The sequence below is a fragment of the Macaca fascicularis genome, chromosome 1, assembly GCF_037993035.2.
Source record: "Macaca fascicularis isolate 582-1 chromosome 1, T2T-MFA8v1.1".
Taxonomy (NCBI): Eukaryota; Metazoa; Chordata; class Mammalia; order Primates; family Cercopithecidae; genus Macaca; species Macaca fascicularis.
The window spans coordinates 56,236,081-56,259,032 of record NC_088375.1 but is presented as its reverse complement, the minus strand read 5'-3'; the positions used below and the strand labels follow the sequence as shown (position 1 = coordinate 56,259,032).

At 35.9% G+C, this 22,952-nt stretch overlaps 1 protein-coding gene across 1 annotated transcript; it reads left to right on the top strand.

Moving 5' to 3' along the window:
• The first annotated feature begins 332 nt into the window (after nt 1-332).
• ATP6V1G3 (ATPase H+ transporting V1 subunit G3) lies at nt 333-21,447 on the top strand. The gene is made up of 3 exons (XM_005540334.5): nt 333-444; nt 12,108-12,208; nt 18,333-21,447. The coding sequence occupies exons 1-3, from the start codon at nt 363-365 to the stop codon at nt 18,504-18,506; spliced, it is 357 nt and encodes a 118-aa protein (XP_005540391.2). The 5' UTR covers nt 333-362; the 3' UTR covers nt 18,507-21,447.
• The last annotated feature ends 1,505 nt before the right edge of the window (nt 21,448-22,952 follow it).

The following is a 22,952-nucleotide window of genomic DNA, read 5'->3' as shown; positions in this document are numbered from 1 at the left end:
TAAACATGTCAACGTTTCTTGGAAGATTAGGGAAATTAACATTCTTAAAAGGTCTCTTACTCATTATTTATAAGTAGATGCAACACCTCATCTATATCTCCTTATCTCATACAGAAGAGCTAAGATTGGCAGAAATGGTTAGGTTCTCAATTTATTCACATTGATTTAACTTGTTTTTCTAGATGCCACCTCGGGCTTTCCTTGGGACCCAGCTATCCAGGCCAATCAAGCCAGTTTGAAACAGCTGCATTTAGAACTCTCTGTTGACACAATAATCTGAGTCACATGTTAATTTCTAAAAGAATAAGTGAACCCATTACTTCCCAGATTTCACAGAAGCCACTTGCTTGGAGCAGACTACCATGACGAGCCAGTCTCAGGGAATCTACCAGCTTCTTCAGGCAGAAAAACGGGCCAAGGACAAGCTAGAGGAAGCCAAGAAGAGTAAGTCTCACTTGTGAGGGGTTTGTCACGAAATAAACGAAGCAGTGGAATGCAGGATAAGCGTAGACTTTTGGATTAGGCAGACCTTGTTTCAAACTTTGGTTTACTGTACTCCCTGTGAGACCTTCACCCATTCATTAAAATTACCCAGCTATATGTTCCTTATTTCTAGAGTACGGATGAAGTTTCCTCATTCAGATTCTTTTGAGAGGTCACGTGTTCATGGACATTAAGATTATAGAGATGTGGGCTTAAACCTTGGCTATGCCATGCCTCAGTTTTCTCAACATTGTTAAGAGATAGACAACTTCTGGATTTAATCTACTTATTAGTGAGTAAACCTGAGCAAATTACTTACTTTTGATAAGCATCAGTTTTCATTTCCATAAAATCAAAATAATAACAGCTCATTCTCAAACCTCTTGATAGCTTTTTAATATCTAATATTTTAAAATATTTTCATTTTATTCTCATTTTCTACCTCTCTTTTTATTTTTATTAATTTATTTTCAAGAGATGGGGGTCTCACTATGTTGTCCTGGCTGGACTCCAACTCCTGAACTCAAGAGATCCTGCTGCCTCAGCCTACTAAATAGCTGGGACTACAGGCACTTGTCACTGGACTCAGCTGTCTTTTCATTTAGTCATGCATTCATGTACTTACATATAGAATGTCCTCAATGAACTTCAACCCCTTTCCTATTCTCTTTGATACTCACAACAGCCAAATGAATAGGATATTAATATTATTCCCAATGTATGTAGAAACTGAGTCACTGATTTGTTCAAGGTTATATATTAAAAATAGAAAATATTGTGCCAGGCACCATGCTCATTGCTTATCTTTATTCCTCACAACCTTTACTGAAAAAGCAAAAGTGATGCTTAGAGAAATTGTACAACTTGTCCAAGGTCACACAGAGGGTAAATGGTAGAGACAAGATTTAGATGAGCTGTAATTTCCAAGCCCAGATCTTAACCACTGCGCTTTACAAAATTTACACAATTTGTATAATAAAAAAATTAATATGTCTCAGACCTACAACTGGAATTCAGGTTCCCAAAGCCAAGACTTTTTTTTTTCACTATCCCATTTCATATCACCTCATTATTCAATCTACAATAATTTGCAGTGTCATTCGCTCTCCTTGTGATTGTGTGTCCTGCCTCTGCAATTAGATTCAGTCTGGCAAAACAGGGGCCATATTTTCAAAATGTTACTTATGTAACTCTTGGGATGAATGTAGTGATGGGATTGGAGTAGGTACTGAATTATTTAAATGTAATAAATGAAATGAAGGAATACATGGACAACATAAGAAAGTAAGTCCAGAATAAGGCAGGTACACGAAGGTTTTAAACCACAGGTAAACTCATTTCCTTTTCTTAAGATAAATAGATTTCCTGAACATTCAGCAACATGGGCATCAACAACACAAAAGGAATGACTCCAGGTGGAGATGATAGAAGAGGAAAGGAAGAAGAAAGAGAGTGAAGGCAAACTTTACCTATTTCTCAATTTCTTTTCCTACAGCAAAGTGTGGAAATGGTTACAAGACGATATGAATGCAGAGTAATTTTATAGAAAACAAAGCAGTTCAGGACTGTGGTTGAAACAGCACAGAGAATTTTCTCTTTTTAAAAGTTTCAGGGTTTTCTTTCCTTCCCTTCCTCCCTTCCTCCCTTCCTCCCTTCCTCCCTTCCTCCCTTCCTCCTTTCTTTCTTTCTTTCTTTCTTTCTTTCTTTCTTTCTTTCTTTCTTTCTTTCTTTCTTTCTTTCTTTCTTTCTTTCTTTCTTTCTTTCTTTCTTTCTCTTTCTTTCTTTCTTTCTTTCTTTCTTTCTTTCTTTCTTTCTTTCTTTCTTTCTTTCTTTCTTTCTTTCTTTCTTTCTTTCTTTCTTTCTTTCTGCCTTTCTTTCTTTTCTTTTCTTTTCTTTTCTTTTTTTTTGAGACAGGGTCTGCTTCTGTTCCTAGGCTGGAATGCAGATGATCTGGGCTCCTTGCAACCTTCATCTCAGGCTAAAGCCATACCTCAGCCTATAGAGTAGCTGGGACCACAGATACACAGCACCACACCTGGCCAATTTTTGTATTTTTGTACAGATGGGGGTTTCACCATATTGCTTGGCTGGTCTCAAATTCCTGAGCTCAAGAGATCCACCTGCCTCTGCCTCCCAAATTACTGCGATTACAGGAGTGAGCTACCATGCCAGGCCTTTTAAAACACTTCTTTAACAATATTTAAAACTTTCAGAACAGAAGATCAGATAATTTAAAGATGTGATAGTTATGTTGCCTTTGCTTTCTTATTATGGAGGATACAAAATCAAATATTGACTATAGATTAATCAATATTATTGTATGACCCAAATAATTTTTACCAACTATTTCTCCTTTTTTCAAGTCCTTAAAGAATAAAAGAATTGCTAAAAATGCAAGTTGTTTTGGGGTGGGAGCCACTAAGGGCAACCTGGCTTCAAATTTCAGAATAAAGATAAAAGTCCAATTTCTTTTCCTTTTCTCTAGTGAATATGCTGTCCTTGGGCAATCTTTCCTCAGAATTCAGTATTGAAAAGTACATATTGTCTTATTTCTATACAAAAATGTTCATTTCATTTGCCAGTAACTTAAAATACCTGCATACTTTTTTCTTAGCCTGCCATGTCTTTGTTCATGAATATTCAAGGGGATATTCAACCAGTAATAATAAATACCCAGGCTTTAAAGACATGCTGGAAAATATTTTGACTTTCAACAACTAACCTCTGCACTCAGTTTTATGGAGAATGTCAGCCTGTCCTCTTTGCCTCAGAAGCCACAGGCTTTGAGGTCAGTTTTAACTGGATAGAAACTGTTTTCTTAAAGCTATCAGCAGGTATTACAGTTTATAGTTACAACAGCTTACTCACATAAGCAATCTATGGCAAAATAGAAATATTACCTTATATACTAGGTATGTTATAATTTCCCTAATGTTTCAGTGGTTTTTGTTTCATTTGTTTATTTAATTCAATAAGTGTTCATTGGGTATCTACTAATTCCAGGCCACTTTGACGTTTACACTGATGAATAAGACCTAGTTCTTCCTTAAAGAACTTCCCAGTGAGATAAATGCACAAATTACTATTTTAAAAAGGGAAAAGAGTCACGATGACAGGAGAGGTAAAGATAGTTATCATTTTAGTAAACCCATATACTTTTGCTTTATTTTTCCACAAAAAGATTCATTTGAAATTCTGACATATTAAGGCATAATGAGATTCAGAATGAGGACCAAGAAGTCACAATAGTGAACACCACTATTAGAAGGTCTATGGTCATTTTCTCTTTCTTAAATCTATTTGCAAGACTCTCAGAAACTTGGGCATAGAGAGCGAGAACAAGACTCTTGAATGTATTATTTTTAAGAAAAAGAAAGAGAGGAAGAAGGAAGGGCAAGAAAGAGGGAAAGATAAAGAAAACAGCAATTCACATGTTAATAGTTTCAGGAAAATACAAGATTAATACGGTTATTTTTATATTATGCTGCAAAAATATTAATATATTCCATTAAGGAGAACTGCCTCAGATCCTGGTGCAATTACTACATAATACAGTATATGGTCTATGTGTTTTGCCTTTAGGGATACAGATAAGGGATTATGAACTTGATGTATCAGGAACTCTCCAGAAGGCCATGAGGTCTATAGAAATTGAATATGCATGTCTCTGCTCTCAAGACATACACCAGCTACTGAGAGAGATGAAATGTGACAGGGACGTGGGCAGGAATGTGGACAGGCTTCGGAAGTCAGACTGGGAAGTAGCAGAGTATAAAAGCATTGGCTTGAGTTGAAAACCAATGATTCTTAATGTCATTTAACATCTCCAAGTTTCAGATTTTCTTTCTGTAAATAAAAATAGAAGTTATAATACACACAGACACACATACATATGAACAAGAGGTTGCAAGAATCAGAAAAATATGTGTAAGATAGTAAAGCAAAATACACACTAGAGTTATTTTTATTTTTAATATATGTCATGTATTTTTGTATGTTACTATAAGTAATAACAATAGAAGAAAGAAATAGACTAGAATGATCTCATTCCATTTGTTTTTACCCCTGCTGTAAGTTCTGGGTCTACTTTTCCTAAAACAAAGAAACTGGGACTGCTTCTGGTAGGATGACTAGAAATGTTCAGATATTTGTCTGTATTCACTGATTACAGGTTATATTTATTAGTTAAAGCTCTCACACATATTTATGTGTAAAATAGCCTTACTATTTTGGTTGAATTTAGATGAAATCACAGTAGTTTGCACTACTTTAAATTATCTTACCTAGATTCAATGCTCTTTACTTAATAAATTGTTCATTAATCAAAACATAGAAGTGGGTGTGTTGGTCCAAGACAAGTTACCTAAACATCAGAGATCTGCCCTGGAGATCCAGGTTGGGGTATTGACCTGAAACTTCAATCAAAATTAGATTAGAAATTCAAAGTACCATTATCAACAGGAGGAATAGAGACTTGTGTTTCTCTGAAATATGTTGCATTTTTACTTTTAGTCATGACCTTTTTTAAGAGAAGTATTTACTTCACTTACACCCATTGCAAACTTTTAAAACTCTATAGCTCTGTATTAACATCGTTCTGAAATACTCAAATGCATGCAATTCAACATCACATAAAGAACTCATATTCCAAATCATTTCTGAACATACATGGTAAACTCTCCTAGAAATAAACACTCAATTTATTTACTTTGGAAGCTGCAGAAAGTAGCATTTGTGCTTAACTAAAAATGACAAATTGCATTACAGGATAGAGATTGAAAGAAACAGCAAAAAAAAAAAAAAAAAAGGTAAATTTTCCAATCCGGAGATGAGAAAAATTGAACAAGCAGCTATAATAAAAATGTCTAAAAGCTGTAGACAATTGTAATACAAGTGAAGAACACACTCGTCTAGCTTTCTCTAAAAATCGTATGGTCAGTGCTCATCCCCTACAGCTGCTCTGCCTGGGTGCCTCTCTAACATCTGCTTCTTATTAGCTGTGTGACCTTGGGCGGGTTACCTCTTAACCTTGCTGTGCCTATTTCCTCAGCCTCAAAATGGAGATATTAACAGTACCTACCTCTTGGAGTTGTCATGATTAACTGAGTTAACACTTATGAAAGACTTAAAGCACCACTTGGCATATAGAAGTTGCTCAAGAAATTTTAGCTATTAATATTATTTTAATATCCAATAAAAAGAATTTTGTTGCAAAAACAGCAAAATAGTTAAGTCCTGGAGATTTCTTAAGCTGGTCCTCTATGAGGTCTTTCATTGAATTATACTTCGGTGCAAAATAAATACTTAAGAAAATATTTCTGCATTCTAGATAATACATCAGATAATACTATAATTCAGATTTATTTTTGTGGGTCTTTAGGATGCCAACCATCAATAATTTTTTAAAATCAGCAAATTTCCTATTTGCTTCCAAATATGCATATATTCTGAATTATTTAAACAAGCACCTCGATTTAATAAATTCTTCACTATGCAAGTGGATGCTTTTGTTCATAAAGACAAGACTTTTAATAAACTAATAAAATAAAAGTTGTTGTATAAGAATTTCATGGCCTGTCTTGCATGTTTTGTAGGCCTGTAAATACTTCCTCTTCCTTTATAGTCCACAGACTAACAGGGTATTTGTAAGTGTATTGGGCTTTCATTTCTTCAAGTAGGTAATATTAAAATAATAACCACAGAGCATTTTCATCTATTAATAGGATTTGGTTATATTCAGTCCAGGAGCTACACAAAACTATTTATTGCATTTTTAACAAGGACAATACAAGTAGAAGAAAAGCAAAAGAAAATATCCAGGAAGTGGAGATCTGACAGGCAATAGATTTAGTGTAAGAGAAGCTCTAGCAGTGACAGTCACCAAAGGAGAGGTTGCCTCTTTGTTTTTCTGGTGACATTTCTTTCCCAATGTTTGTAGTAGCTGGGAAAAGTAAGAGCATTCTTTGAATCAGGTTGGTTTCATCTTAATATTGACAACCCCCTAAAGCCAAGAAGTTTTGTTTGGTTTGGTTTTGCTTTGTTTTCTGAGTGGTAGAATAGATCAAAAATTGTTATCGCTAACAGAAATCTTCAAACATTACCAAAGTACCCTTTGTTTATACAGCAAATAAAAATGGCTTCTGAACTGTTTATGCATATTTTTGTCAGGTGGCACATTCATTTCAATATCTACTCTTTTCACCGCACTAGGGTATCTGGCTTTGGCTCCAATGCTCAACTAGCATTGTTTTCTCTATGCTCCTTGCTGATTCTCTGCATTTGTTTCCTAGAGATGCTGTAACAAACTACCATATACTAGGTGACTTTAAACAGAAATTGATTATCTCAGAGTTCTGGAGGCCAGAAGTCCAAACAGAAGGTTCCAGCAGGGTTGGATCTTTCTGGAGGAACTAAGGGAGAAACACCCATACCTCTTTCCTGGTCATTGTGGTAGCCAGTCATCCTTGGCACTCCTTGTCTTGCAGCTGCATCGTTTGAATCTGTATGTCCATTATTACATGGCCTTCCTCCCTGTGTGTCTGCTCTGACTCTATGCCTCTGTATTCAAATTTCCCTTATAAGAGAACCAATTATTGGATTTAGGACCCATCTTAATCCCTTATACCTCATTTTAACCTGATTACATCTGCAAAGACCCTATCTCCAAGTAAGGTCACATTTAGAGGTACCAGGAGTTAGGACTCCAACATATCTTTTCGGGGGGCACAATTAAACCCTCTAACTGTCAAATCCACTTGACCACCTTGAGCCCTTATTTTATTTTCTTTGTTCTGCTTTGTTGGTTAAAACTTCTCAAAGAAATTGCCTATATTCCCTGTGTCTACAATTTTTCATTCCATTTTCTATTGAACATTTCTTCGTATAACTCCACCAATAGCTCCTCTTGCCAAGATCACCAGTCTTGCTAAACCCAATGTTAATTCAATATCTCATTCACAATTAGATCCCTCTTTCATCTTTGAAACTCTTTCTTCATTTGACTTTGGAACACTACTCTTATGGTTGGCTTCCTATTGTCTTCTCAATCTCTAAAGTCGGGACCCCAATTTGGACCTATTCTCTTATATATCAGCAGATACTTCTGAGGTGGTCTCATCTAATCTCATGGCTTTACATACCAGCTTCATGTTGATAACTCCCAAACTTGATATTCCCAGCACTCGTTGCTTCCCTGATCTCTAAGTTCATGTAAACATCAGCCTTCTCAGCGTCACTATTGGATATTGAATAGGCATATCAACGAAATTGCAGTATTGACTCCATCCCCAAAATAAAATGTTGGTGTCATCATTGACTCGTACCTGTCTCTCATGCTCATGTATCAGCTCCACCTCCAAAATATATCTACCCTCTTCTTGCCAGCTCCACTACTACTTTACCATTTCCAGCAATTATTAACATTTGCCTGAACAATTGCAACAAATTCCAAACTGATCTTTCTGCTTCTCCTTTACCCCACAGTGTATTTTCTATTTTCACCACACCAGCCAAAGAAATTTTTTTTTTTTTTTTGAGACAGAGTCTCACTCTGTTCCCAGTGGCGTGATCTCGACTCACTGAACCTCTGTCTCCTGGGTTCAAGAGATTCTCCTGCCTCAGCCTCCCAGGTAGCTGGAACTACAGGCATGCACCACCATGCTCATCTAACTTTTGTATTTTTAGTAGAGACGGGGTTTCACCATGTTGGCCAGGAGAGTCTTGATCCCTTGACCTCATGATCCACCTGCCTCGGCCTCCCAAAGTGCTGTGATTACAGGCATGAGCCACTATGCCCAGTCAAGAAATACTTTTAAATCACAAGTAGTATTGTGTCAAGCCTTGGCTAAGAACCCTTCATGAATTTAGTATTCCAAAGACCAAAATTCTTACCATGCCCTGTGAGATCAATATGACCTGGTCCTGCTACTATCTAATACCATCTCCTAACATTCAACCATCCTCTTCTCTTTGCTCCAGCTATGATGGTATTTTTGCTCTCCCTTCAGCATGGCAAACATCCTCCCACCTCAAGGCCTCTGCACTTGCTGTTCTCTCTGCCTGGAAGACTTCTCCCCTTCAGATATCTGCATGACTAGTTGCCTTATTCCTTTAGGCCTCTGTTCACATACTGTTTCATCTGAGAGGCCTGAGCTGTCTAAAGTAGAATCCACCACCATGTTTCTCTACCCCTTATTCTCCTTTCTTCTTCATCATCATCCCTGACATATTATATACTTATTGTCCATTTTCTATTTTTATCTCCCCAACTACATTCAGAACACAAACTCCATGAAACAAAAAGTTTGCAGCTTTCACTGCTATATCCATAGATCTACAATAGTGTGTGGTGCATAATAGACATCTAGTAACATTGATTAAATATCTCTTATTTCAGTTCTCTGTGTCAGTTCTCTGTGTCATTTGATACTGCTGGCCATATCCTTCTTGGAATGTTCTCTTCTGTCTTTTGGTTTCTCCTACTTCTCTGACTACTACTTGCTCCTTCCAAGCTTCCTCCTCCTTTTTCTTGAAGGTTGAGTGTTAATATTCCCCCAAGTTGAGACTTTAGCCTTCTTTTCTCCTCATTCTGTATACTCTCCCTTGACTTCTGTCTAAATCCCATTGCTATAACCAGCACATAAACAGGCCCCAATGACTAACATGCAAATCTCTGTCCTCATTTCAGACCTTCCTCCTGCATCCCAATCTTGTCTGCCCAGCTGTCCTCTGCATACCTCCAATTAAATATCCTAGAGAAAGCTTCCAGAGGCTTCTCTAGTGACAGCCTAAGGACTTCTCCTCAAACTCATGCTTTACTCCTTACCTTCTTTTTTTTTCACTCCTTGCCTTTTTTTTTTTTTTTTTTTTTTTAGCAAAAGGCCCCTAGGAATTGGACCTGTTTTCCTAATAATGATTTAAAATAATTAAATAACTACTTTTGTCAAGCATTTTATATACATTTTTAATAATCCCTCCAATAACTTTTTATAGTACATTATTAACTCTGTCTTATAGATGAGAAAACTCAGTAACCTGCTAAAAGTTACAAAGCTTCTAATGTTTTATTGCAGTGATGCCTAGTGCATGATTCTGATTGCCTTAGATGATAAATGAAATCCTATCTTCTCTATCAGGAAGAGTCTAGAACAAATTTAGCAATCAACAGAATTAGGTTTATCTGTACCTCACGAACTTATCACCTCTGGGAACAGTCAGTTCACCTGGCCTGTCCTAATGAGAAGGCCAGGAAGATTCCATCTTCGAGCATTACCCTTTGTCTCCTACACAGAGTTCAGTGTGTAAAATTGCTGCCCAAAATTGATTTTCTTAATCCTTTTCCCACAAACCACCTGAAAATCAGTCCAAATGTCTTTTCTTCCCACTTTTGGTCACAGCAGCCATGTTTTTAATGCTTACAAAGAAATAAGTATAATTTCAGAATTGCCATATTCTTACACAGAGAGAGAAGCAAGTTAGAGGTTAGTATGAGTGGATTTGATGCATGCATTTTGCTTCACCTCTAACAGAACAGTGGGCTTTAGGCTCCAGTTTTTTTCCACTGGATTAAATCAGGTGGAGCATATGCAGGCTCTCACACAGCAGCAGCTGCTGAGTCTATCCAGAAAATTGCTGTGCCAGCAACGATTTCCCTGTGGCTCTCCCATTTAATTGAATGAGAACCAGCAGGTGACTGGTGCCATGACAAGGGAATCACAGACACACTCTGAGCCTGTCACCGTGTGATGGAGCTAATATACAGCCTCTTAGTGGAGTGCTGAATTCTGCTCAAGGGTAGGGCACACAGAGCCTTTCCTATGATTTTTTTTTTAATGTGCTAGAGAGGCATAACTTTAAAACCACTATTTTTAGATATTATGCAATTAAGATGGAGAGTAGTGAGGCATGTGATTTATTTTGTAAAATAATTATGTATCCTACAACCCATTATTACTAAACAAAAATCAATACATTAACATTCTGTATTTTTGTCCTGATGTAAATGACAAACAGATAGAAGAAAGCAGGTTGGAGATCAAGGAATAGTTTTTCCTACCAACATATCATTGATTTATTCTGTTCACAGAGAATCTCTGTGAATAACATACGTGTAGTTGTCACAAAATGGTTACAACTATAGAGAATGAAGGAATCGGTATATACAAAATGGTAATGAGCATTAATTAAGATAAAGATAAGCATTGCTATTAATGTTCCATTAAGCCTCAAGCAACAGAAGAGCAGCAGTTTTCAGCAGACCTTGGATTTTAAAGAAAGTGTAGGCAGAGCGAAATGTCTGTCCTGAATGAGGACTTCCCAGTTCCATTCAAGGGTGGTAGACATTAAAAGAGACACATTTCAATACGTAACTCAGTGACTCTTTTTATTCCACATACATACAGTGACTAGTGAAGCAACTCAGAAGAGAAAGAAATTGAGAAATAATCTCTGTGCAAATGCTGCAAAGGTAGATACATACATAGGTAAATGGAAGACAAATAAAAGTTTACACTCGGATTTTCTTTCATGCTACCTGAGAACACATTTTTTTATAGTTCAAAGTCTTTACAATATAACAAATGGTTGACAGAAATTGTAAACAATACTTAAGAAACATTATCAGAGGAAAAATCTATTAAATGGGCAAAAGAATACAGGTATTTTACTGAAATTGAAAGACAATAGATTCATAGAAAAAAAGAATTTTAATGTAGTTCAGAATTTCTTTAAAGTTTTAATGATCATGAAGCATTAGTAGCTAAGCCCCAAGGTGGTGGGTGGAGAGAGCAAAGCACCAATTAATATTAGTCTATAACCACGCCCCCCCACCAAACTTACTCTTGTTGTCAGAAAAAGTCATGTGCTCAGCTAATGATTACCACAGCATTGTATTCGTCTAAAACTTTCATTTATGTTGTCTGCTAGCCTAAGGCTTACACCTTTGCTCTTAATAAAAGAAAAAAGGCTACTTAACTAAATCTCCTAATCATTAAAAACAATTGGTTTTATAGCCACTTTCAAGCAAGTTCCCCTCAGAGAAAGTTACCAAAAAAAAAAAGAAAAAAAAAATTGCTTTGATGTATTGTGAGGCTTAATCAGACATTGTAGAGTCAACAAACGGTAAGGAAAAATCCCAGTAAACCGTTTTTAAAAATTGTAAGTTTAGTTTGATAGAGTCTGAGTTGCATGTTTGTAGCGATTTTGGAGATCTGCCAGTGTTAAATAGGATCCAGTTGGTGTGGACTGAAGGATTCTGGCAGCAAATCAAGACCGAAAATCTGACCAAATAATGTCTTTTTGAATAAGTGACAGCTAAAATCTGTTCTCTGGCATTACTGCTGTGAGTAAATGGGCAGATATTTTATTTAAACATGTAAGTGTGAAAAAAAAGTTGTCATTTACGTGCCCTGAAGAATCCAATAAAAAATAATAAAATTTTCAATATCTATTGTTTTTTAGTAAAGTTTGCCATTCTAGAAAAAATAATCAAAAAATAATGAGGAATGTATCTATTTTTAAAAAACTAAGTTTGCAGTTCCATATGCATATGTGTGTAACATATATATACAGTTATTTATATATATCCTTGTTAATATATGTATATATATATAATTGTTAATTTTCAGGAAAAGGAAAGCGATTGAAGCAAGCCAAGGAGGAAGCAATGGTAGAAATTGACCAGTACAGAATGCAGAGAGATAAGGAGTTTCGATTAATACAATCTAAGGTGAGTAAGAAAGTCAGCACTGGCCGGGCGCGGTGGCTCACTCCTGTAATCTCAGCACTTTGGGAGGCTGAGGCGGGCGGATCACAAGGTCAGGAGATAGAGACCATCCTAGCTAACACGGTGAAACCCCATCTCTACTAAAAAAATACAAAAATTTAGCCGGGCGTGGTGGCGGGTGCCTGTAGTCCCAGCTACTCGGGAGGCTGAGGCAGAAGAGTGGTGTGAACCTGGGAGGCGGAGCTTGCAGTGAGCCGAGATCGTGCCACTGCACCCCAGCCTGGGCGTCAGAGCAAGACTTCGTCTCAAAAACAAAAAAAAAGAGAAAGTCAGCACTGTTTCTTATGCAGAATAGATAAGACGCATATTCATAAGGTGTAATATAGAATACTGAGAGAAAAAAATATGCTGTAATTGAGAAGATATAGTTCAACCAAGCTGAACATCAAGCTAAATCTTAAACATAATAATTACTGATATTACGTTTTCACTTTCAACGCATTTTTAATTTCTCACACAAAGGGTCAATCAGTAGTTATTACGTAATATATAGTATATGTTAAAAATCATATTCACAAATATACAAGTTGAATGGATTGCTTAAAGTCTCATTCCTACCACTGATTGTTGACTAACATATTTTAGTAAGAAAAAACTTGAGAGAACCTGTTTTTATATAAATATATATGTTTAGTTACATAAATAACATTTCCAAGATTTACAAATGACCAAAGTAGATATTGCTGCAAATTGCTGAAAAGCTTTCTGGTATTTCCTGATGTTTCCCTTTGCAACTGGCTGACTCATTCAATAAATCTTTCATTTAGAGATAAAGAAATGCTTTTTCCTACACTGGCATATTTTTAAATATCTGCAGCTTACTGTAAATCATAAATGCATGAAATCTTTGGAGCCTACACCTTCCTTTCCATGTTGCAACATGGGCTAAAAGAAAGTGCTAAACTCCATGTATCATAACTAAATTTTTTATGACATTTTATTTTGGCCTCAGTAAAAATATAAACAAAGCTCTGTGCAGAAGCCTGACATTTCAAATAAATTATTAGCGATTTGGAAATCTTCTTTATTTACAACTTTTATTTTAATGGTAATGGATAAGGAGTTCATGTAGGATCAGATAAATTGGACTACATAATAACAAAACCTTTTTTGTCAAATAAAAAATGTCCTTTCTAGGATTAAGTGGACCACTCAGCAAACACACAAATTTTTATCAGTGTTCAAAAATAAGAAATCCTAAAGTCCTAAGTTCATACAACCCTCCATGACTGGCCTTTGGCTATCTCTCTCACCACATTTTCTACCACCCTAGACTCTATTAGTTCTGTTCTATCCATATTGGTCTTTTGTTCTTCCTCAAACAGATAGAACATGCCCCTACCACAGGGCCTTTGCATGTACCATTCTCATGTCCTACATTTTTTTTCTTTAGATACATTCATCTTTCTCTGATCTCAATTCAATTGTTAGTGCCTCTTCCTGATCACTTTATCTAAAATTGTGTCTGTCATAAATACATATTGTAGTCCATTCTTTTTCCTCATACACTTAGCATTATCTGATATATTTTATATTTACTTTTTTTGCATATTGCCTATCTTTCCTTCTGGGGCTTTAAACACCAAAAGAATCATTTCTTGGTTTTGGTCTCTATTTTCCTAGACATTAGAACAGTGCCTGCCACACAGTAGACATGCAATAAATATTTGTTGAAAGAATGAATAATATTTTTTTCTTTGATTTTCTTTCTTATTGAATCCTATCATAGCCATAATCTATTAGGACCTGAGAAAATAATCATCCTTAACATTCTCCAGCTTTGATTATCTTATATAGGATATTTCTGATATAATTATTTCCATTTTTTTTAAGTAATAACAGAACTGATCACAATTTCAGAAAGTGCTGATGTTAAATCTCTTCAAATATCATTTCCCCAGAGGAATCTTATCAGATATATATCTTGTTCTGGTTATTTGTTTTCTGCTTTAGTTCATAATTAAATAATTAAAACTCCTCATCGCTCTCATAATTAGCACTCCAAGCCAATTTCACAGTTATTTGATCAAAAGCTCACATAGAAAGGTCAGCATATTTAAGCCTCGGCTACTTCAAGCATATTGTAAAACCATTAGCACAGATCTTCTCTCCTTGGCGTGACCTCCATATGTCAGGCATATTGCTATTCCACTTAAATCTCATCCTCATTAACCCAGGGCAATTAAGAGGTCTGGGAGGAGACTCAAGAAACCAGCCTCCTGTCTGCTGTGGGTGTTGTATCTTGATGTTACTTTTTGTTGCTTTTTAGCTCTTGTTAATATATGTGATTTTTCAAGTTCCCTGACTTATCAACGGAAGCAGGTATCCCAATGTGGGCTGTACATTAGCAAATATTGTTTCATCAAAAATCTATTTATCCCTTCCTTAGTGCTACCCTATCTAAAGAAGATATTACATTGCTAAAAAGAAATCTGGACTATAGTAGAAAAATTAAATCTGTTGTTAATACAAGTAAAAGTCAGATAGATCATGAATCTAAATAGAAAATCTGAAAATGGGCCGGGCACGGTGGCTCACGCCTGTAATCCCAGCACTTTGGGAGGCCGAGGTGGGCGGATCACGAGGTCAGGAGATCGAGACCATCCTAGCTAACACGGTAAAACCCCATCTCTACCAAAAATACAAAAAATGAGCCGGGCGATGTGGCGGGTGCCTGTAGTCCCAGCTACTCGGGAGGCTGAGGCAGGAGAATGTTGTGAACCCGGGGGGCGGAGCTTGCAGTGAGCCGAGATCGTGCCACTGCACTCCAGCCTGGGAGACAGAGCGAGATTCCGTCTCAAAAAAAAAAAAAAAAAAAAAAAAAAATCTGAAAATGGTTGCCTTGGGCATACTGAAGACCTTTATATCTTTACTCTTTCTTCCTGAATTTATATCCCAAGAGCATTTTGTTTGCTGGAGACAGTCACAAATTGAGAGCATAAAATTGTTTTTCTTGTGACGATGGGACCTGAAGCTCTGCTTTACCTTAAACTGGAACATTTAAACAACTTATAAGGAAACGTATTGAATATTTAAAGATCTTCCATCACCATCAGTCATTATGGTGTAAAGCTATACATCAGTTTCAACACTGACATTCTGAAAATTAAAATGGAGAAGTCCTCACATGTCACTCTTAAACCTATCATGACATGTTACAGATTTATCGACTACTAACTTATACATTCTTCCAAACATTCAGGTAACAGGCTTCCACCAACATGAGCAACAGAACATAGGTAATGAGTTCTCTGTAATATCAAGAGATCTGATCATTCTACTCAATACGAATGTATATTGAGCATCTATTAAGTGTCAGATAGTGTTTAAGGCACTTATAATACATCAAGGAACATGATTCTTGCCTTTGTGCCACTTACCTTCATTCACTGAAACTCCTACATGAGTTAAATCAATACTCAGCCTGCAGATATCAAGATATGGAATTCTTCCCTAGGAAAACCATTTAAAATAGTATATGACTAGTCATTGTTATAGTACTGCATAGGAAACACTGCAGAAACTCAAATCACTGGGCATCAAATAAACTCAGAAACAATATTTTGTTTAATTATGCAGGATGAGACACAGGATTATGGGATATTACAAGGGTATTACAATGTTTCTGAAAATACAAAACAGATTGGAAAAATTTGAAAAGTATAAGTAATCAGTGAAAATTATACTAGTAATCACTAACATGTACTGATTACTTGTTCAGAGTTAAACTTCTGTGCTAAGAGTCATCTTTATAAGTCTGTCTGGAAAATGATTAGGGTGTCTTGAAAAGCCACATTAAGAATTCAACTAATATTAACAGCTGTCATTTATTGCTGCACTGTCCAAAATGGTGACCACTTCACATGTAGCTACTAAGCACATGAAGTGTAGCTAGTCCCAATCAAGATGTGCTTTAAGTGTAAAATACATACCATATTCCAAAGACTTAGTATGAAATAAAAGAATGTAATAATTTTTATATTGATTGTATGTCAAAATATGAATATTATTAGGTTAAATATATTATTAAAATAACTGCACCTACTTCTTTTACACTTTTAATGTGGCTTCTAGAAAATTTATAATTATATATATATATATGAGCTGCCTTTGTGGCTCATATTACACTTTTGTTAGACACAACTGCTCTGCACACTTACCAATGAATCTGGTTTGCATTTTATAGTATCTTATCAAATGGGTGATATTATCCCTATTTAAAAAAATAGAGAACCTGAGATTGAGATTAACTTTTCCAAAGTCATTCGCAACAGTTACACTAAACCAACCCAAAGACAACTATTTTTAATACTGTTCCAAAGAAAAGTAGGTAATAGTTTCACAAGTTTGTTTTTTATTTTTTACCACTAGAAGACATTGAATTTAGACAATTTTTTTTAATTTAGTAGAATCCCACTTAAGACACTAAATTTAGAGGAAAAATTTTGAGCTTGGTAGAACCATTTCAATAAGTAGATCTCTTCTATTTTAAAATTTCTTCTTAGCAAGGGAAATTCGATCCATATGTTTCTGCTTCTTGTATACTCACTTATCAAAATGTTATTCTGCAAAAGTTATTTGATGTCTTAGAAGCTGTAACTTTTCAAAATTATTTTCTTTGAACTGAGAAGACCCCATTGCCTGGACTGTAAACAGAAAAGAACTCGAACCCAAGCACTTCAGTGGCATTTGATTTCAAGCCTAGGACTCAAAAAGATCATGCAGATTTTAGAATTTAGAATAGTCTAACCACCCTGAAGTAGAAGTCAATCATTACTGGAGTATCTTGGATTAAATTAAATGCATACTTTTCCTAAACACTCACAGAAGGAAAAAGCAAACAAACATAAAACAGTCTTCTTGTCTTTAAAATGCCATGTTTAAGAAAGGCTGAATTTACAAAGGAGATACATTAGGAGTTGATTTTTTGCTTTAGTAAAGGCTAACTTTCAAAGTGTTTCACTGCAGAATTCCTTTAAATTGTTAACTCCTCTGATGAAATTATATTTTGGTCAAATCATTCCTTGATAAAGAAGCTACATGGAAAGAGAAGATAATGGAAAATAATGGGAATCTCTGGCAATTAAAGAGCAATTAGAAAGATATATTAAACTGTGTCTACAATTATGATGTAACTAAATGAACAAGCATATTCAATTTGAAAGAAATACTACTTACACTAAATTTTTCAAGATAATATCTATTACCCAAAGAAACACACTTCAGCAGCTGGGTGCTGTGACTCACGTCTGTAATTCCAGCACTTTGGGAGGCCAAGACAGGCAGATTATGAGGTCAGGAGTTTGAGAACAGCCTGGCCAACATAGTGAAACCCTGTCTCTACTAAAAATACAAAAATTAGCAGGGTGTGGTGGCACATGCCTGTAGTCCCAGCTACTTGCGAGGCTGAGGCGGGAGAATCGTTTGAACCTGGGAGGCGGAGGTTGCAGTGAGCCAATACCACGCTATTGCACTCCAGCCTGGGTGACACAGTAAGACTCTGTCTCAAAAAAAAAAAAAAAAGAAAGAAAGAAAAGAAATACATTTGTGCACATAAAGGTATCTTACAGGACACATTGTGAATGTCTTCCTGATAAAAACAAGACACAATTCAGATAATGTATTTTAAAAATAGAAAAACTAGTTATTCAGTCTTTAAAAACCAGCAAAAGTGGGTTTAATGGTGTCTTTCAACTATGTTTTCCAGACTTATAACTCGGAAGGTAAACAATAGGGAATATATGGGAACTAAATGGAAACGATTATAAATACATGAAAAATGTGATGGAAAAGAACTTCTGGGCACGGTTTAATGATTACAAATGTGTATTCAATTTGTAACATGTGGAGGTTGGTTAAAACTGAAAGTAACCTGCTATGACCAGTTTCAATATTTTATGAAAGTTCATCCTTCCCACTCATAGCATTGGTGATCCTGTTGGTTCTCCGAAAAAAAATCTACAAAAATTGTGCATCATAGGACAATCATCAGTAAACAGGCTAGGACAAATTTAACTTGTAAAACAATTGTATTATGATATGAATTCTGTCTGTTTTGTTTTGGTAGATAATGGGCTCTCAGAGTAATCTCTCAGATGAAATAGAAGAACAAACATTAGGGAAGATACAAGAACTTAATGAACACTACAATAAACATATGGAAAGTGTGATGAACCAGCTCTTGAGTATGGTCTGTGACATGAAACCAGAAATCCATGTGAACTACAGAGCCACCAACTAAATGTACAACATAGTTTTCAAGAAAAAAAAAAAAAAAAAGGTGTGTGAGTGCCACCTGGTTGCTTATGGCTTCATGTTTTTATATTAAGAAATTTGAAATGCGAACCTTAAATTTACATTTACAGGAAATGTGACATAACTCATACATCAGCACTGAATTAAACAAAACAAAATACCACTGTTGCTATATCTTTTCTAGTAATAATTATGACCTTATCATTTAACTTGGAGTAAGTCAAGAATGCAGAAGAGTAACACTTGAAAGAAATACATGGTCATGACAGCTTTTTAGTGGGCGTGGGTTTTTTATTCCTTCTCCTTTTCATCGATTTAGAAAATGTACTCTTAATTGTGTTAAAAGGTAATTTGCTAAAAGATCATCTTTAAGCAAGATATAATTATGACTCTTCAACAGATCTAAAAATGAACATGTCAATGGTTTTATTTAATTCAGTAATCAATGAGGAAACCAGTAAAACAGAGAGACAGAGACAAAGAATGATGGGTTATATAGCCATTTTTAAACATAGATGGGTTTTATAATCATTCTGTCTGTCTGATCTCAACTAAACAGATACTATTTTAAAAGAAAAAAGTAAATGATAAATAAGCTAGTAACAGATTTTGGAACTTTGAAAAAAATTAAAAAAAAAAAAAAAAAGAAATACAAAGAAAACTCCCAGGGGATATATTAGGTTAGTGTACCACTAGCCCAGTCAAGAATTTAGCTAAGCTAAATTCTTGTTAAATACTAAGTACTTTGTTAGCAAAATGTATATATTATCTCAATCCTACTGTGTAAGCAGTACTAGTGCTCTTGTTTTACAAAATGAGAAGCAAAACAAAGGAACTTGCCTGGAGTTGTTTGTATAACAGTGGCAGCACTGGGCTTCGAACTGGGCAGTGTGACTCCAATGTTCACACCCTTCGCTTCTTACCAAACTGCTTACCTGCACAGCTCCAGTATTTGCATTAGTAAGAAGCATGGGTACTATAAAGTCTTTGATTTTCAAGTAATAGATGCAGACAAATTTTAATTCCAGTCTAAACAATAGTTAATTATTGTCACCAAACTATTCATATAATCTTCAAATATATGAATCTCTGACTATATGTATAGTTTGGTAACAATAATTAACTTTTGTTTAGACTGGAATTAAAATCATAAACTGAAATGATTTTAATTGATCATTGTTTTAGATCAGTGGTCCCCAACCTTTTTAGAACAGGGACCCGTTTCATGGAAGACAATTTTTCCAAGGATGGAGGGGTAGCAGGGCAAGATAGTTTTGGGATGAAACCGTTCCACCTCAGATCATCAGGCATTAGATTCTCATAAGGAACATGCAACCTAAATCCCTCACATGTGCAGATCACAATAGGATTCGTACTCCTATGATAATCTAATGCCACTGCTGATTTGACAGGAGGCCAAGCTCAGGTGGTAATGCTTGCTCAACTACCACTGACCTTCTGCTGGGTGACCCAGTTCCTAACAGGCCACGGACAGATACCAGTCTGTGGCCCAGGCATTGGGGATCCCTGTTTTAGATTACTAGTATCATTGTTTCTTTTTAGGAGAAAAACTTAAAATTTTATCACATATCTTAGTATCTCAGAAATAGTCAATTTTATATGCATGTTAGGTAAATGGAGGAAAATTTGAATTCTATTTGTTTCTCCATTTTCCCAACTTTTGGGGCAAGGAAAACCAAACCAGTTTATTGGTTTTACAAGGTATAATTCCCCATTTATTAGAACGAAAACTGATTCCCAGTTAAAGAAGAGAAAGATATCAAACGTTCCTAGAAAAACTGGCTCCCATTTTTTGAGGGAGTGGAGGGAAAGGCATCAATTAAAGTTGTGTCTCCCTGACATTAGGACAGCATTGGAGGATTTCTACTCAACACAGACTTGGAGAATTCAATTTCTCTACCCTGCAGAGCTTAGATAAATAAAATAATGACTAAAATTGCACATTTGGAGAGTTATCATGTGAAAAGATAATTCCGAAAAACAAAGCATTGTGATTTGCCTTATATCGTAAGATGTAGTCTTCTGTCTTATCTCATGAAAACCATCAAGACGCCAGTTTTCTGGATGTGAAAGCTTGAATATGTTACATGGAGCACTCAAGTTAATAATAAATTCCTGAGCCTGCACAAAAGAAAGGATAATCTTTTAGGCCCTAAATACTGTAGAAACACATTAAAGTCAGTAGAGGATTTTTCTCAGAAGTAAAGTGGAGCCAGGCCTAGAAGCAAAAGATGAGACTTGGGTGTCAGCACACTGTACATCCAGTCCTGCCAGCACCACCAGCTTCCTATGTCCTACTGGCAACTCAGTCAACCTCTCTGGGCCTAAGATTCTTTTTTAGTGCTGTAATCCGTAAAATGGTGTTGAAATAAATGATCTCTGTAGGCCCTTTAACACTTATTTTTACATACTAAGATCAATTTTTCAAAAGCAGTATTTGTTACTTTCAGTTTTTTCATTCACTATTGTAGTATTTGTCAATTTCTCAACAATCTCACATCTATTCTAAACACTCTATTGTTAAGAGCATGTGCTGTTGCTGTCCCCAGTATCCTAGTTTCTATGTAGTTTGCATATTTTTACATTCAAATATGGTTTCACATCTTTGCCTAACTGAATGAGTCATTTTCCAAGAACTCTCACACCCTCACAGATGGTAGAGCTGCCAGGTTTTACTTTATTTACATATGAAAAGGTTTTATGTATTTCAGAGCTAGCTCACTTATCTATGAGAGCTTTCTCAGTCACACACAAAAAGCTGACTTTTGTGCACATGTACTTACATTAAAAGGCTTTTTCTGTTCCTGTAGATGTTTACACAGAAATAGAATAATGTTAGCATGTTTTTAATTGTTCTTTACCCTTGTTTTGATCCTTTGCACAATCAGAAACTACAAAATGAAAAATTATTCCATTCAGTTCTTACTCATTTCCATTGCACTCAAAAACAAAACCATGCAATTTACAGGCTTGCAAAGGAATGCAGGGATTTTGGTTTTTATTCTTTATGTTAGCACACAAATACAAAGTCAGGAATTGTAATCAATGTATCACAGCCATTACTTTCTAGATGGATAGAGCTAGTAGAAGAGAGTTGGCCTGAGTGTGCAGAAAGCTGCCACCTTTGAAATATCCCAGCTAAGGCCATTCTAGGTCTTGCCAACCCCCAACATGTCGGAGTCCAGCCTAAATCAGCACAGCCACATTACCTGCCGCCAACCATGAATGTGGGCATGAGCAAAGAGGACGTCATATGAGCCACCCGGAACACTCATAGACTCATGAGCAATAATAAACATTTTAAGCCACTGAGTTTGAGGGTGATGCGTTATGAAGCAATAGCTAACTGCTATACCGATTGAATACTGCCTTGAAGAGGAGAGGGTGACCACCTGTCTTGAATGCTGCTGAGAGTTCAAGTAAAATAGGACAGAGATGTGACTGTTAGATTTACGTATGTGGAGGAGGAGTTTGAGGAGAGAAAGTGTGGTGAGAAAGCTAGAGATAGCAGTTATAGATAACTACAAAACTATAAAAATGATCAGAGAAATGGGGCTGCAGCTTGAGACAGATGTGTGTCAAGCATGTGTTTCTCGTCTGGAGTAAGAAATGTTATCGCATATTCATATGCTGATTGAAATTCCTCTAGAGGAGAAAGAATTTCTATGAAGAATAGAGAGGGGAACTATTGCAGAAACAAAGTCTTTGAGAAGGCAGGAAGCCTAGAATTCAGATCCCAAGTAGAAGAATTGGCCTTCAACAGGAAGACGACCATGGGCGTGGATTGACATACCAGTAGGTATGTAGATCTAGTGGTAGGAAGATGAGAAAGTTCCTGACTATGTACTGCTATTTTCAAACTAAATTCAAGGAAAATGATCAGCTGGGAATGAGAACTAATTTTAGGGGACTTATCAAACAAGAGAAAGGGTAAAATGGTCATTTTAGAAAGTAAGAAGATTACTATGCTACGAGGTGTAATAGGATGATCAAGCAGCATTGTATGTCTAAATGAGGTTTACTGTCATACTTTTAAAATGAGATTAAGTCAGTAGTGTGTTTTTCTCTGGTTATGGTGAGTTGCTCAGCTGCAGGAAGAGAGTAGACAGGTAGTCTGATTTCACCTCTAAACTCATCATCAAAGACGTGAGATCAGCTCCCTTGTCCTGCATCTTTTAACTCTAAAGTTGAACTGAAATAATTCTTCTTGAAAGACTACTATGTCCCTAAACTTAAAGAAAAGAAAATTCTTGGAAATAAAGCACTTAAAAGAAAGATAGAAATCTAAGCATAGAGTTCATTACAAAAATAATGATTCCATTTTATCAACTTGAAGAAATATAATTGTGATAACTGCATGTTTCTCCTATTTCCTGTTCTTCCATCTCAGCTCTCTTGGGACTAATATTGG